At 30.9% G+C, this 17904-nt stretch overlaps 2 protein-coding genes and 1 long non-coding RNA gene across 3 annotated transcripts; 2 read left to right on the forward strand and 1 right to left on the reverse strand.

Annotated features, from left to right (window-relative positions):
* Positions 1-1909: 1909 nt before the first annotated feature.
* Positions 1910-7881, forward strand: LOC108810004 (terpenoid synthase 25-like). The gene is made up of 7 exons (XM_056987670.1): positions 1910-2215; positions 2292-2565; positions 6125-6500; positions 6594-6812; positions 6944-7082; positions 7164-7412; positions 7487-7881. Exons 1-7 carry the CDS (start codon positions 1958-1960, stop codon positions 7778-7780), a joined length of 1809 nt encoding a protein of 602 aa, XP_056843650.1. The 5' UTR covers positions 1910-1957; the 3' UTR covers positions 7781-7881.
* A 3459-nt stretch (positions 7882-11340) lies between these two features.
* On the forward strand, positions 11341-12166 carry LOC130496454 (uncharacterized). The gene is made up of 2 exons (XR_008935597.1): positions 11341-11516; positions 11672-12166. It is a non-coding gene; the product is annotated as an uncharacterized LOC130496454 (long non-coding RNA).
* Positions 12167-12632: 466 nt separating this feature from the next.
* On the reverse strand, positions 12633-15099 carry LOC108809843 (polyadenylate-binding protein-interacting protein 9-like). Its single transcript, XM_018581979.2, has 10 exons — positions 14551-15099; positions 14322-14432; positions 14202-14246; positions 13889-13961; positions 13701-13813; positions 13550-13609; positions 13377-13424; positions 13213-13281; positions 13000-13061; positions 12633-12916 (listed from the first exon to the last, which is right to left on the reverse strand). The coding sequence occupies exons 1-10, from the start codon at positions 14911-14913 to the stop codon at positions 12856-12858; spliced, it is 1005 nt and encodes a 334-aa protein (XP_018437481.1). The 5' UTR covers positions 14914-15099; the 3' UTR covers positions 12633-12855.
* Positions 15100-17904: the final 2805 nt, after the last annotated feature.

Below are 17904 nucleotides of genomic sequence, written 5' to 3' on the forward strand. Positions count from 1 at the left end.
CGGATTGAATTTAAAATACTGATTTAAATACAAAACTATTTTAAATACACTCTTTAAAAATTACCAAAATATTTATTAAGTTATTAGTGAAATTTTTTATCGTAAAATATTCCGCGCTTCTAAAGTGCGGGTCAAGATCTAGTTAGTTTTAAAAGGGGTTCCTAAGAGTATGTTATAATTATTTAGAAACATTAATTAATGTTCGGGGATGTAATTTGTTTTAAATAATTCAGGTTGTGTATCTCCTTTCTTCAAAAGCTTGATCAAAGAAAGGGAATTAGATAAATCTGCCAGGGATCAGTTGTTTGAATAAACAGCAAGTGCTGCATTATATAAAGTACTAACCACCATCTGACTTTGCTCAAATTTTGAAAACAGAATAGTTGATGATGCTAGTTTTTATCATTTAAGTTGTTTGAAAACAATTCAATGGTTAGTTCTGCAGAAATGTATAAGATATTAGAAGCAGTTATGCTGAGGACAAAGAAGAAATAAAAGAAAAAAACCAACCTCTTGAACGGAAAATGCTTCAATTATATACCTAAATTTCATAAATCAGTTAACTAAACCCAAAAAAAAGTAATTGCGGCTAGATTATTACTAGCTAGAAGCACAGAAGCTTGAATTTGAACAGCATAAACTATGGTAGCAGCTAAATGTATTATTTGTTATTTTCTCCGACCACTAAACACAACCATTAAACCGTGACTAGTCTAGATTCATTTCTGTGGGAACCATGATACTTCTGTATAATCCAAAAAAAAAATATGAAAGAATTGGGTACAGAGCTCGACATTCAATTAGTCAACCACTAGACTAAGGCCTCGATTGGTACAGCTGATGAAGAAGCATTAGCAGTATGCTGTAAAAGCAGTATGCTGCAGAAGCTGTATGCTCATATTAAAACTTTTAATAAGATGATTGGTAGAGCAATAGCAGTATATAATTTTAATTTTTTTTATAAAAGTTAGTATATAATATATTTATTTTAAAATTATATATATTAAATTATAATATATATATATATATATTAATAATATATTTGTTATTAAAAATAATGAATCTTAATTAATAACATAAATTAAACTAAATTTTAAATATGAAATATTATTATTTAAAAATATAAAATTTAAAATATATAAATTTATTTTTGGATATAAAATAATTTTGAATATTAAAGAAAATAAAGAAAATATAATTTTTTTGGATATAAAATAAACTGAATATTATTAAACAAAATAAACAAATTATCATTATATATAACTTTTTATTTAATATATTAATATATAAAGAGATATAATTAATTTATTTTGTTTACTATTTTCAAAAATTATTTTAAAAATAAATTTTACAATTAAAATACCTATTTTAAAAATAATATTTCGCATTTAAAATATAATATAATTTATATAATTAAATTAGATTTTAAATGTGAAATACTATTTTAAAAAAAATATATATTGTAAATTATTTTAGAAATCAAAATTTCATTTTTTGGATACAAAAATAATTTTATGATATTATTAAATCAAATAAATGAACTAATTATATTTATTTCTTAAATTTATAAATTGTAAATGCAAATGCTCTTCCAAAAGCTTCATATGAGAGCATTTGCTAGAGAGCATTTGGAGAGCATTAGCATTTAGTAAATGCTTTTCTAAATGCTTTTCTAACCAATGTTGATTGGATGATGTAGAGCATAATGCTAATGCTAATGCTCTACCAATCAAGGCCTAAGACAAATCATCGACAATCACGAGTTAACAGAAAAAAAAGATTCGACTTACTTAAGAAACCTCCTAAATTAATAAATTTTTTTATTCTTTGATCATGTTAGCCTCTCCACTTGAATCCGGTTCTATTTAAACAGAACAGAGAAGTAAAACAAGGCATCCTACCACAACAACAGAGTAGAGAGTTTCTCGTGCTTATTTTCCAGTGACGGTGTCTACAAATGGAAGCATCAAAAATGTATTTTGGTCCTAAAACTCTCCCCAACGTTCACAATGGCCCTCTCTGTCATAACACCAACCTCTCTTTCATTCCTCGCCGTTTGCTTCAAAACAACACTCTTTCCACAAAGAAACCCACCAAACATTTGTTATGTGTAAAGGCTGATAGTAGTGGCGATCTTGAGAGTACTCGTCCATTGACGTACTTTCCTCCATCTACTTGGGGAGATCACTTCCTCTCGGTTCCCGTCGATGACTCTGTAAGAATACACTTGATCTGATGTGTTTCATGATCAACAAGGTTTCTTTTATTAAGTCATATTGTTCACTTTGTAGGAATTTGAGGCACTTGAACAAGAAATTGAATCTGTGATGAGGCCTATTGTAAGAGACATCCTCATGTGTCCTCACTGTAGCGACAAGGAGCAGATTCGTATAATTCATTTGCTTATCAGCCTCGGTATCGCTCATTATTTTGAAAGCGAAATAGAAGAGATTCTACACCAAGCTTTCCAAAAGCTGGACGACTTAGTTTCAGAAGAAGATGATCTGGAAATAAATGCAATCATGTTTGAAGTTTTCAGACTATACGGACACAAGATGCCTTCCCGTAAGTTAATAATGTTTGTATTAAGTTATAGTATGAGTTTTTAAACTAAATCAATTGTATAAATTAATATTCTCTCTTATATATCTATACTATTAAAGCAGAATCCCTCATAGGATTCTGCCCCTAATGTTTGAAGATATTTACAAAGAAATGCCATTCATTAAATGCTAATCTATTATTTTAATTTTTTTAAAACAACATAATTGCCTAACAATTAAAGTCTGGCGGATGTATTAGTTTCAGTGGGCCGTCGATCAAAGACCCATTTTTATGTCTACTCCAATTGTAAATTATAAAGAAGCCTTAAAGAATTTAACTTATTATTATACAACTAATAATTAAAGATTATATTCCACGTAATGTGCTAGAAAATCGTGTATGTACAGTATAAAAAACCTATTCCCGAGAATTACACGAAAATATACAATCCCTAAACCATATAATATAACAAAAATATACAAGAATTTGACATAGGTTATAAAAATAATCTTACAACGTATATGACTTTAGTATTATTAAAAATATTTTTGTAATGGTTTTATATATATATATACACATTTAGAAAGTTAATCCTAAAAAATCGATGGATACTATAAATATCTCATTCTTAAAACTTGGTGATCAATTCAATATCACTTAAAACGAAAACTAACTAAAATATTAACAATTATATTTTTAAAAATTAAAAATTATAACCAGTTTTAAAATATAAAAATCATTTCAAAAATAATATATGACGGATCTAATAGAAAAATATAATATTTTGATTCTCATATATGTAACTTTAGATAAATTTAGAAAATTAACAGTATTACAAAATTAAATATGTTAACATATGCTATATATATATATATATATATTGGAGTCTATCTTTTTGACCACGATATGAAAACACTGTTTAAAACTAAAAATTGTATTAGGACAACTTTAGAACTATTTGTTACCTAATAAAAAGGTTAAAAAATCATATATATATATATATATATATATATATATATATATATATATCAAATTAATTAACAAAATATGTCCGCGTTTTAAAAGCGCGGGTCAAAAAGTACCTAATAATATACTTAAACTAAAATCCCGAATCTATTTCAAACCAAATCAATTCCAGAATATTCTCTATAACATTCCTTTTTTCTTATTTGTTACACACAATAAATTCAAAAGATAATATATAGAAACAAGATTTTCCGATTGAACTAAATTAACTTGATGAACAAGCATCAAATATATTTGACCGCTTTCAGAATATTAATTATAAAACAAAAATTTTAATAAAACAAAATTTTTAACTTTAATAACATTGTCTTAATTTTAACAGAATATTAATATTTGACCACTTTCAAAAATTCTCAGTTATAAATATAAATATAATAAATTATCATCATATTATATATAACTTTATCCATTTCTGAATAAGTATCACTCTGACATTTTCACACATATTAAGAAGCTAGCTGAAATATATGTAAATTGTTGTTACTTACACTTTTATGGCCAATAATATTTAAGATAAATAAAATTATTTATAAAATCAAAAAGTTTGCAATTAATTTTCAGCTGAAAGTAAATACAATTTCCATTGGAATTATAAAATGATATTTTTTTGTATAACAAGATTTTTTTTTTTAAATGACATGTTTTGTATAACAAGAAAAGAAAATTAAAACGACACTTATTATAAAAAAGGTAGTCTTATCTTTATATTTCAAGAATTATTATCTTAAACATATAAAACAACTACTACACGTATACAAAAAGCGCATTATATAATATTTGAAAATGAGACAATCCCGCGCTTTGAAAACGCGGGTCAAAATCTAGTCTATACTATTAAAGCAGAATCCCTCATAGGATTCTGCCCTTAAGTTTTCAAGTTAATTACACTGTTATGCCATTTCCTTATTTAGATTTTTAAAGATATTTTTTTATTTTTTTGTTATTTACGTGCCATACCTCTCCTTAATTTAGTGAACTATTATTAACTAAAATCAGCCAAAAAAAATCTATTTAAGGAATATTCCAAAAAAAGTTGTTAAACTTATTAGGACCATTAAAATTACATAATGTACGTTACGTACTATTACATATTTTATGATACATAGTACTATGTCGATTAATAGTATAAATCTATTTAAGGAATATTAACTATACGTACAATTAATTTCTAACAAAAGAACTTACGAAATATATGTCACAAAACAATATACTAATTTTTATTATTTACATGTGCATCAGATTATATGCGATATAAATTATAATATACCAAATAATAATGTACTAATTTTTATAATTTACATTTAAAATTCAACTATAATGTACACATGATCTCTAAATCATTATAATATATCAGAACAACTTTTTAGATTCAAATACAATGTAATTCAAATTTTCTAACAATATACTAACCAACTTTAATTATTTTGTCATATATAAATGAATAGGGTTTAATCTTGCGTTATGAGAATCACAAATGAATTAAATATCAAATGAATTTTAATATATATACTGGTCAAAATTCTTTTTATTATATATACCAAAAATGAATTAAACTTATTTTAATGGAATTGTTTACTATACAGGAAATTCCGTTGTTGTATATACAGGTTAAAAATATAAATAATATTTTGATATGCAAAATAAAATATACTAGAATAGTTTTTATCTGATATACTTTTTAGCTAAGTGTAATTCTTTTCTAAATCGATATTACATAAATATCCTAAATATATACACTTACAAAATTATAATTTTACATAAGTCATAATCAATAAACTCTAATTATTATATAAATATTTGTAAGTGGTTTCAACACTTAAAAACTTTACATAAGTTTTATTCATTCCACGCAATACATCTTTCATTACACAAATCACTGGTTCAACAGGATTAATAAGTACACATTTTATAATTACATAATATTTATCAAGTAGAAACATTCTGAACAAATAAAATTTCATTTCTATTATGAACTAATAAACAGATTAATAACTTTATCAACAAAAACAGTCCCGCGCTTTCAAAATCTAGTTGAGTAGTTAAGATTCCTGCCAACATTAGTGTGAGACTTTATATATAATACTGTCTCCAGGAAATAAATACTATTTGATTATTAGGTTTTTTCATAGGACTCTTTATTTTATTGGTTATTTTCCATTTGGTTATCCAAATCACATCAATCTCAAATTTGAAAAATAGATCATTTTTTATGTTAGAAATAGACTGTCGAAATATTTGGAAAATGATCGATGGCTTTTTTTAATTTTTTTTTCTTTATTCAGTAATTCATCAAAATTTAAATAAAATAAATAAAATTATAAAAAGTAACTATTATTATATTAATAATTATATATATACTGGCTAAATCAAATATGGACCAAGTTGAATATAGGAACCTAAAACTAATTAGTTATCAATGGATTATCCATTTATTTTGTATATATTATTCAAGATTCTTCCAATCAGGTGTGTCCCTAATAGTTTGAAATGTGTTTCATCAGTTTTCCTTATTGACATTTATATGTAAATATGACTATATAACGGTCTCTTACAGATGTTTTTAAGAAATTCAAAGGTGAAGATGGGAAATTTAAGAAAAGTATGGCACACGATGTTAGAGGAATGCTACAATTGTATGAAGCATCACATCTCGCACTACCGTCTGAAGATATAATGGATGATGCGTTGACTTTCACGCGGCATCACTTGGGGTCTTTGACTGGCCAAGAAACTAACCCGAATCTCTTTAAGCAGATACAACGTGCATTGTATAGAGCTCGATATCGTAGCGTAGAGATAGTGGTCGTGCGACAATACATCTCTTTCTACGACCAGGAGGAAGGCCACGACAAGACGCTCCTCAAGTTTGCAAAGCTCAACTTCAACTTTTGCCAAATGCACTACATCAAAGAGCTTAAAATTATCACCAAGTAATTTTTTTTTTTAAATCTTTTTTAGGTGTGTTTATATTCTTAGATTCTGATCATCAATCTACTTGATATGTAACTTAATTATGGCACCAGATGGTGGAACGAGCTAGGTATGGCGCCTAAGCTAGCTTACTTAAGGCACCGAAATGTTGAGTTCTTTTTTGCAGTCCTAGGAATGTTTTTCGAGCCACGGTATTCACTTGCAAGAATTCATGCCACTAAACTTTCAATGGTAGTGACTGCTTTGAATGATACATGTGATGCATATGCCACTCTACCTGAAGTTATTAGTCTTCATGATGCTTTCCAGAGGTATTTATGTAGTCTTATCTAAAAATATCTTATGCATCGATGATGCCACTAATCTTATGCATCTACCAATATCATGTGTGTGTGTGAGCGCGTGTGTTTTCACGTAACTAACAAATATATCAATTGTCCAGGTGGGATCTTGGTGCCATGGAAGAACTACCAAGCTATATGAGAATCGTTTACCGAAGTGTCTTAAAAACTGTTGACGATATTGATCTAGAAATGAAAGCTCGAGGAAAGTTTGGTAGTTTGCAACCAACTATAGATAAGGTATAGGCAATCGATTTCAAGTAGTAGACGGAACAGATTCCAATTTGATATAGTTAATCTGATTAACAATTATCCTTGCAGACTAAGAGTCTGATGAAATTGTATCTGGCGTTAGAAAAATGGGCACGTGCAGGTCATGTGCCAAGCTTTGAGGACTACATGGAGATTGGGATGTGGACACCTGGACTGGATCACATGGCAGCCTACGGATATATATCAATGGAGGATTGTGATCAGAAGCAATTGAATGAGTGGTTCAACTCCAAACCCAAAATATTTGAAGCTGTAAATACTGCATTTCGTCTTAGAAATGACATCGTCACTTTTGAGGTATGTATGTATATACACATGGACCATGTCTTACTACCAAATTTTATAACTCTTTTAATATAATAAATGAACAGCAAGAAGTAAGCAGAGGAGAGGTGGCGAATGGCCTCAACTGTTACATGAAGCAACATGGTGTTACCAAAGAAGCAGCAGCTGAAGTAATGAGGGAGATGGAACGAGAAAATTATAAGATAATGATGGGTGAATTTGTTTCTTCAAAAGCTGTAGCACGACAGATTCTGATGCGACCCTTCAACATTGCACGTACGATTGATTCGTTTTACAAGGAAGGTGATGGATTTGGTCATCCTGATCAAAACCTAAAAGACCTTATTGCGTCATTGTTCCTCCATCCAATTCCTCTTTAAAATTAAAACTTTGAAAGTTAAGAGTGAATTTGGGAGATTATTATAAAATAATGAGTAGACTAAAATGTCATTCTATGATCTTTAAACATTTATTTTACTTAGTTTGAGAACTACTCGTGCCCCCACTCCTATTTTTTTTTGTTTGTTTATCCCACATCTAAAAAGAAATTATTTGATCTTGGACGTTTTTTTCATATGGCATGGTTTATTCTGTATGTCTAACAGAAGTTTAAATAAATATTATCTAACTTTATATGTAATATTCATTGTAATTTTTTTATTTGAATAAATTTAATTGTAACATCTCGAGTTGTGATATATAAAAATGTTTAAGAAAATTGATTTGGATACTTATGTCACCGAAATTGACTTAACTTTTCTGTTACACATCATTTAGAATTTCAGAGAGTTAAAAGTACTTCAACTAGAGTAGTGGAAGAATGGATGACCTATCGGAAAGTGATTTGCGATATCGTGCAAGTTAGACCAAAGCACAGAAAATGATCATGTGGTATTTGTAGTGTCAGTAAACAATGATTTCGAGCTTTTGAAAAAATTAACGGACGAACGGTGTCAGATGGGATGAGACCTACGAACCGAACAAGAACAGGCGTAGATGGTACCATTAGTCGTAGGTGGCCCATTAACCGTGGGAGGTCGGATGTTACATTAATATTCTTTCCAAAAAATATATTAGTATGATATTTTTGAGAAAAGAGTCCATAAACAAATTCATACAGGTTTTACCACTTTGGTCGAAAGTGACAATGTCGTACCAATCGATAGAATCTGAAATGGGCTTGAAAAAAAAAAAAGACTAACTAGTCTTCCAATCAGGCAAGCTGCTACGGACTAACTTCTTTGCCGAAGAGCCTATCCAAAAGCTACCAGAATCTCCAAGAACTCATCATCCAACCAGATTGAAAAGCCTATAGGTATGAGACTGCGAGAAACTATATTTTGCACAGAGTTTGCAGCCAACGAGGAGTTACTCACAACTCGCATACCTGACCTGAGAGGTGTGATAACCTATGGATATCTTAGTTGAAGATCTTCCTCATTCCTTTGTCTTGCCTTCGAATAAGCTCTTGTCCGTTGTTGACAGAGAATCTTGCCGAAGAAGAAACAAAGTTCTTCAAGGTATTGAACGTTCCACATGTGGTGAAATCGACTGCTAGACCTTCTCTTGAGGAAATATTATATAATATATAAATACAGTCCTAAAGACTTTAGACGCGAACGACACTCATATAATTCACACATATTCTAAGAGCATCCACAATGGTGGATTCCATTGTGGAATCCTTAAAAACTATTTTAGTATTTTTTTGTTTATTGAATAGTTAAGGAGTCTTTGTAAAATAAGCATCCCAATGGTAGATCCTTTTTAGGAGTTTAGAAAAAAAAAGTTTGAATGTTCTTCCTCTTGAGACTCCTCCATCGACATAACAGACATGTATAAATGCTTTGCACACCATTGGCTTACCTACAAGAAGTTGAATAAGAAAAGATAATACAACAACCCTCTCAAACTGAGGCTCAGCACTAAGCAGCAAAAAAAAAGAAACTATTGTACCTTAATAACAAAAGCGAGAAAGTACTGAGAGCAATCAGACCGATCCAAAACCAGGTATTTTGACAACGGGAACACTGCAGTGCTCAAAGCAGTTGGCTATCTCTTCTTGCTTCATGATCCTGTCAAAGCACTCGTACGCACACTTGAAGTAAGCTTGCTGCAAATTTGACCATTTATTCACATAAACACCATCAACTTCACCGAAACTGAATATAACTAGGAGTTACACTCTCTTATTTACTCAAACTGAATATAATGGATATCTCTCTAACAATCTCTCTGTCAAGTATACGGTAGAGACAACAATACAAGTTCTAACATAATGTTTGTCATCCTCGCTTCATGTGAGATCTCCAAAAGCAACACATGTGGCTCAACTTTAAAGGCGTTCCTGCTTGGTTTAGTCTGATATGTCCTGATCCGTAGTTGAATGAATTTGCCTTCATGTAGGACAGTTGAGCATCGGACTTACTCTGTTGTCTCTGTGTTCTTGCTACACGTGAAAGCAATAATGAGTGTGTGCATCTTTGCTTTTGACCACAAGGAACTTGAAGGGATCACACCATCCTTCTCCATTTTCATGAGGAATGTGTTGTGTGCAACTTCTTTCCCTTTTTTAGAAACACATTGATCACACTTGGGGGCTCTGCATTCAGACACAACAGAGTTACACTCTCTTATTTACTCAAAGAGGAAAAAAGTTTTTATTTAGGAACATACAGGGTAAGTGCTCTGTAGCTCCCTAACAAGCTGTGCTGCATCTGGTTGGAAACTTTAGAAGATCACTGGTCTGTCTTTAGCATAATCAAACACCACCTGTAGTATGTGCCATGATCATACCTGAATTGGTTAGAGTTAGTACCATGATCATACCTGAAGAACTGTTCTGAGGACATGGACGAGAAACTCTCGTTCATAGACAACCTGATCATCGAATTTCAATCAGCTAACTCTTATTTGATTTCCCCACGAATCAATCAGACTCAAAACCCTAATCGAATCAATCACCTGAAATCGAAAGAGAAGAGCTTAGCTTGCAGAAGACACTCTTCCTCCTGTATATTGATTAGAGAAGACATCGAACTCAACACCGAAGACGTGGTTGGTCGGGTCGCCGTTGTTGGTCAAGTTGAAGAGACCCAAGTGCTGAGCGGAGCTAGTTCCGTTGATTCCGGTAAAAGGGCGCAAAGAGGAAGACGAGGCCTTGGCCGGAGAGGGCGGCATTTTTGGAAGGAGCCATGGCGAAGATGAAGGAAGTGGAGAAAGAGAAAACAGAGGAGCCACATCAATTCCATGTTGCCAGCTGTCTTAAGGATCACTACAAGAAAAATGCGTTTTAATAGCAGACCAGTATAGCGTTTTTTCGCTTTCTGCTATGGTTGACATATCCGTTAGTTTTAGATAGCATTTGTATTTTTGGAAACGCTATGATAGAGCGGCATAATTGGAAACGCTACGGTAGCGTACATTTAATAGCATATAAAATAATAAACGCTATTATAGCGTACTTTTTGAATCCCTAAACCCTAAACAAATTTTTGAACCATATATTTTAAAAATTAAAATTTAAACACTAATACACTAATAATCTTTATAATATTTTTGAACTTAGATCTTAAGTTTAAACTCAAATTTTGATATTTCAAATTTTATAATTAATTAAAATCTTAAATCCAAACCTCGAACCATAATTCCTTAACATCTTTTCAAACTCTAAACCCTATATATATTTCAAACTATATACAGCACTTAAATTTTACATTATAAAATTTGGATGATAAGTATTTCATTTCAAATGTTATATATAATTATTTTAGGTTAGACATTTTAAATAATATAGATAATAGTATTTTTAGGCCTTTGATTGATTTTGATCCAATGGCTCAAAATTACTCTTTAGTGATCTTCCCCCTTATTTCTTATTGGTCAATTATTCAAAGTTTAGATTAGTATCTCTGACAATTGATTACATGTAATCCAATGGTTAAAAATCAATCTTTTTTCTTTTCTCTTCTTGATATTTTTTTTTTCACAAGTCTGACTTCTCAGTTTCACAATTCTCATCTCTCACTATCTCTTTCTCACACACACACGATTCATCATCTCACATATGCTTTCTCTGTATCACTCTTCACACACACGATCTGTCTACACTCACCGGTACTCTCTTTCTCTCTCTGTATTGCTCTCTCTCTTTCTCTCTCTGTATCGCTCTCTCTCTTTCTCTCTCTGTATCGCTCTCTCTCTCTCTGTCTGTATCGCTCTCTCTCTCTCCCTCTTTCTGTTGAAACTATTTTTTTTACTCTTGGTTACAGGTGCTTGTGAGCAGAGATACCATGACGAATCGTCGCATTGACCGGTTTTGATTCCCGTTAAATTTTTTTTTGAGATTTTGTAACAGAGAAACAGATCCTGTCTTTCCAGATTCAGTGATTAACAGAGATAGAGAAGACAGAGCGCAGGAGATAGATGAAAAGGGTGACGGCGGTGGCCTGAGCTTTTCTCCGCTGAGAAAGAGAAGATAGGGGAAGAAGAAGACAGTATTGGTCATGGGCTTGTGGCGAGGAGGCGACAGAGAATCTGGTGGTCGCGAGCAGAGTGGTGATTGAGTGCGGTGGAGGAATATGAAGAAGCCTTGACGGCGGCGTTAAGAAAAAGAGGTTTAGGTTTAGGTTTAGTTTAGGTTTATGTTTAGGTTTAGGTTTAAGTTTGGTTTAGTTTTGGTTTAATATTTTTTTGTAAACCAATTTAATTATAAATTATTTTATTTAATAAAAAAAATTAAATATATAAACGAGTTTAAATTTTAATTATGTTTTTAATTTTTTATTTTGTTTATTTTTTATTTATTTTTTATTTTCTATAAAATAAACAATAACAAAAATTATACGCTATTATATAATATTTAATTGGAGATGGAAAAGCTATTGTAGCGGAAGAAAAGATAACAGTGCAAAAAATCGCTATGTAATGTCTCTAACCTATTATGACGGGCGATGATACATCGTTTCTAAAACCGCTATTGTATCGTTAGATAGCGTTTTTCGTCCGCTAATAAAACCCATTTTTCTTGTAGTGGATCAGATCTTTAAATCTCTTAGTTACGGATAAATCCTTAGGTTATTTGGTTTAAATAATATTATTTTAATTAAATTTGCCTAGAATAAAACGCTAAGGATTCTGGATGGACTCCCATTGCAGATGGTCTAATAATCTTAGGAATCTCTTAGTTACGGATTGATAACAGTGATAAAAACAAAAAAAACAAAGAGCTTGTGAAAAAGCCAAGACCATTCAAAAGCAAAAATCCCAAAGAGGAACAATGCTGAAACAGATGGAAGTATCTCAGTAGAAAAGACAGAGAGCCTAATAAGAACTCGAAACTCAAAAGCAAGATCATAGTGTTTCCAGCTACTAACATAACTGGTGATAACTGTTCTAAAACGTAAAAGATAAAAAAAAAAGTTACTAAAGGGAATAAAATGTCTGTCGAAGGGAGCTAGTTTGTGGAAGGTGGTTGAGTGATTCCTGGCCTCACCGGTGTCTTTGATGGACTTACCCTGAAAACGAAAATAAACAAAGACAAATGTTGACCCAGTTGTGATGTTCAGAAGAATTAAGGCACTGCATGGATGAATTTTACCTGATCGGTTGGGATCCAACGACCATCCCGCTGCAACTGAGCGCCCTAAGTGCTATATCTGCCTGTTCATTTAGAAAATAAAAGGTTTTCAGTCTGCATGGCATGCATGCTAGTTTTTCAAATCAAACATTACGCTCAAGAAACTTTTGGTTATCCGTAGGACGAGCAAAAGAAAACAATCAATTTTTTTGAGTGGATAGCTGAAGAGCTCACCAGAGCAAATTCAACAAAAGCTATGCGAGTTGAATGCAGTTGATCGCCAAGAAGCCTTAGACGAGTTACCTGCATTGTTATGATTTTTTTTTTTAAATTGCAGGTTAAAAAGGAAAGAAAGAGAAAGGGACACAAAGAGAAGATCAGGTAAGTCTTGTTCTAACCTCACCACATGCCGACTCAAAGAAGTTTCTCACATCAGCTTGAGAAACCTACGGTTGTAAGAAGGAAAAAAAATAAGAAACATATGTTTGATCAGGTAAGTCTGGTTGTAAAAGCTGAAACCAGGAGATGCAACCCAAAAAAAACATATGTTTGTAGATTGTTCAGCGTTAACCTTCTTGTCGATATTTGTGCAATAGATTGTCCTTGAACACATCTCTCTTTCATCTTCTGACTGAATCAACACCAACATAGTATATATCAAAACTCAAAACTTAAATCAAAATTGATTTACTGGATATTCTGAGAAACATTTGAGCATATACCCTGGGAAGAAATGTGGGATTCACTGGAAGAATAGCAGTTTTGGAGGGTAAAACCCTCACCGGGTAGTACCCGAGCATTGTTCCACCAAGGCTTAAAGCTTCACGTGCGCCCTCTGTAGAAACAAATATACTGTGTAACTGCCAACTATGGTCAAAACATTTGAAGAATCCAGCAGAGCCAAACTTACGGTCATCAGCAAACTCGACAAATGCAAATCGAAGAACTGAATGTGGATCCCCACAAATTCGACAATCAACAACCTTCACAAAACAAGAACTCTCTATTAACTTCACAAACATTATATACCTTTTTAGATCATCAGAAACTATTTGGAGTAATATTTAGGACAGGATCTCACTTTCAACATATAGGCTTTCAAAACTTATAATTTACCTACTTTACAGACTCAAAAACATTGTCTAAATTAATCACATTGTCCAACACCTACAAAGGGGAAAAGAAAATAACAAGCATTTAAAAAAGCTTAAGGATCATCTTACTTGTCCACAGTTACTAAACAAGCCAGCAAGACCCTCCTCAGTCACCTAAATCACAAGGCACAGTTGTGTTACGTTTTTTTTCTAAACTTTAATTCTTACAAAAGACTGTAGCAAACTTACACTCTGATCAATGTCAGAAACATACACCGTTCTTCTAATACTATCCTCTCTCTCAGCCTTAGAAATTCTTCCATTTAACCTTCTCCTCCCTTGGCTATAACCGTTTCTTCTCTGTAATCACACAGACATAATCAAATTTAATGCAAGCAAAACCACTCAATCAAAGTTAGGCTTTACAATACCCAAAAAAAGATCACATTTAAATCATCAGATCAATCCACAATTATACCTTCCGGTTATTGTCATCCTTCTTGAGATCATGATCAAATTCTTCACTGGATTTATTCTTTTTAGCCACGTCAGCCGACAGAATTTGATTGTCTTTCCCAGTATGATTGTTCTTCTTGGTGTTGTAGTAAGAAGGGAAAAACTCCTTTGCCAGAGGATTCAGTTTCTTGAACATTGCCACAAGTTTCTTCATATCTACCTCGGATTCGGGTTTGAGCTCAGACTCTGTTTTGGTACTCGTGATCGAGATTTTCTTAGTTCCATCACCAATGGTCTTTTCGCTATCACTGACACAAATTTCATGAACATCTTTGGCAACATCAATATACTTCTCAGTTTGTACATTCTCAGTGATCGCAGCCATTAAATCAGAATGGACAAAACTTATTCAAAACTTTGATCAAAGATGATGAGTAAAATCCGAAAACGTTCGATTGATCAAGTAGATATATGAATATAAAGTTGAGTGAAAAAAATGTAATGATCAGCTCATTTGGAAAGAAAAGAAAAACAAAGTTTGCAATCACAGAAAGGTTTCTCTGTTGTGTAGTTATGGTGATGAGCGAAGTGAGGAGATGAAATAAAAGAAAGGAATGATGCTTCCGTTTTGGCCGCTCTCTATTTTGGCATTTTCAGACGTTTACTTTCATAACAGTGAAAAAAAAAGTTTATTCTTGCATCCCTCTATCTTCCTTTTTATTTTTGAAATGCCTCACAGTTTGTAATTGTTGAAATTTCAATGTAAGCCGAGTCAAGTGAATTTGATATTTTATCGTATAAAGAACCATATAAAGTGACAAAATGGACCATGCTTTTATTTTTATTCCATTTCCTGATTATATTATTCTTCTTTTTTTCAGTTCAGTTTTGTTGTTTTACATTTTCCTTTTCCAAACAATTTTCTCATATACAGTTACAAAAAACAATTTTCTCATATAAACTCGTTAAATAGTTGACCAGGAAAATAGACTCGTTAAATAACTAATAAGTCCGTTGCCTGCTGCTACTGCTGCATAAATCTTTGGGTTTGTTAGGATTTTTATATACTTTTTTTTTTGAAAAAGATTTTTCTATACCCTTTATAAATTTAATTTTTTTTTAAAAATTATATATATGTATGGTATTCTGAAATCTCGGCGATTATGGATTGTTGAACAAATAATTTTATGATTCAACAACAGAGCCCACAGTCTTCGTGAATATAAAAATATTTATGTAGTTTTAACATTAAATGATTTTTCAAGTAATTATTTTCGTTTATTACATTTTCACGTTTGAGTGATACTTACAGTTCTATATATATTTTTTAATTAAAGATATATAATACCATTGCATTTCAATTACTGAAGGTAGGCTTACTATAGTAAACTAATGGTGCCCACTTTGCCTTTCATTTTTACAACGAACAAAGAAGACTGCATAAAGAAAAAATGTTTCTCTTTGAATGGGTAATGATCATGCGTATTGCGTATCGTGGCGTGGGTGCGATTCCTTACCAAACAATCGAATTACATGTGGAGTTGTTGACACTTAGTGTTTACCTAGGACAGAAATATTGCATTGGGTAGGACTCTGAGCTTTGGTTCGCTTTCTCTAACGTGAACTGGTTTGATCATCCATCAGATAAGTTGGGTTAGAATGTTACATGGAAAGGGAAACCGGTACGTGAAAGCGGAACCGTATAAAAATAGAGAAGTGAGATTTTTTAAAAAATTAGGAAGCATGTACGTGCTGGAAGATATATCCATATATAAGTATATATATATATATTAAAATATAAGATAATTTTATAAAATTTAGGACTAAAAGTTATATAATTTAGATTTAAAATAAAGCATTTATTCATTTATAATATTTTGAAAATATTTCATGCCAAAACTGTGAAAATACACATAAATTAAGTTTAAAAGAAATTATTATATTAATTATTTTTTATACTTCATAAATAATTTATACAATATATTCAAATATATGATATACCTTTTAATAAAAACTTCAATGCATAAAGATAATTTATAGTATTAGTTTTAATATTTGTATATTTCTATTCACTCATTTTCTTTACTATTAAATTTTTAATTTTATATAAATTAAAACTATAATTTTATATTTTTATTGATTTATGACGTTGTGATTTTTTTAAAAAATGGAAGCGTGATTCTAAAATGGAATCATAAGCTTCCAACGTGTTATCTAAAAGAATATTTTAGAAACGTTTTGGAAGCAAAATTTCGTAAGCTTCCGCGAAGTTCCGATTTCGATTTTATTCCGAAACGGGAAACGGACGTTCGATGAAGCTTCCGTGCAACCTAAGTTAGAACATGATCAAACAAATAAACCCTAACCCGATACTACAAACATAATGCGAATAATATTTTTGTAAGTGCTACACATTTGGATACAAGGGAGAAATTGTCATAAATGATGAATTCTTATCATTGTTTAAGTGTTTGTAAACAAGTGTTATCATGTTTCACTGCAAGGATATGTTATTAATGACAACTTTAACATACTACTAAAATCATTTATGATGACTTTTTCGGATAAGAGTATAAATATTTTTCGGATACATTTTGATATTTAAAATACTTTAGTTCGAATTGGTTATGGTTTCAGTTGTCTAAATATCAAAATTTTGAATAATTTGGATATTTAATCAATTTTAGTTCGGGTTTGGTATTATTCTTTCGGATCGTGATCAGTTTGGTTCTTCAGATTTGAATTTTTTTATCCAATTTTTTTATATATATTGACATAAAAAATAAATAGCAATATATTTTTGAAATATACATCCGCACAGGCGTACGAGTCAAAATTTAGTTTTAATTACAATGTAAATATTTAATTAATATAGTAATAAGTCACATTATTTAAACAAAATATCAATGTAAAAGCATTGTACAATTGCATTCTAAAATCATTTATTTTAACAATAAGTCAAATAAATATGTTAACTGAAAAGAGAATAAAACAAAGCGAGAGAAGCACATAGTTTACTATAGACAATCTATGTGTCAAATTTATTATAAAAAAATTTCACTAAAATAAATACATTCAATATCTACAAACAAATAATATATTTCATAAAAATAAAAAATAATATCCGCGCTTTCGAAGCGCGGATCAAAATCTAGTTACATAATTATAACATAATTATAACGAGACATATTACATAATTATAACGAGACATATATAACTAATTTTTTAACTTTATAAATAAAAGGTAGGTCAATTATGATAATATACTAACTTGTATTTCAGTATCTATGATTGTTGATTGCTAGAATATTTCAAACGTCTCTCCCAATTGCAAACAAACTACTCGAGATGTCACAATAACGGTAGGATATGTTGC

The sequence above is a fragment of the Raphanus sativus genome, chromosome 6, assembly GCF_000801105.2.
Source record: "Raphanus sativus cultivar WK10039 chromosome 6, ASM80110v3, whole genome shotgun sequence".
NCBI lineage: Eukaryota > Viridiplantae > Streptophyta > Magnoliopsida > Brassicales > Brassicaceae > Raphanus > Raphanus sativus.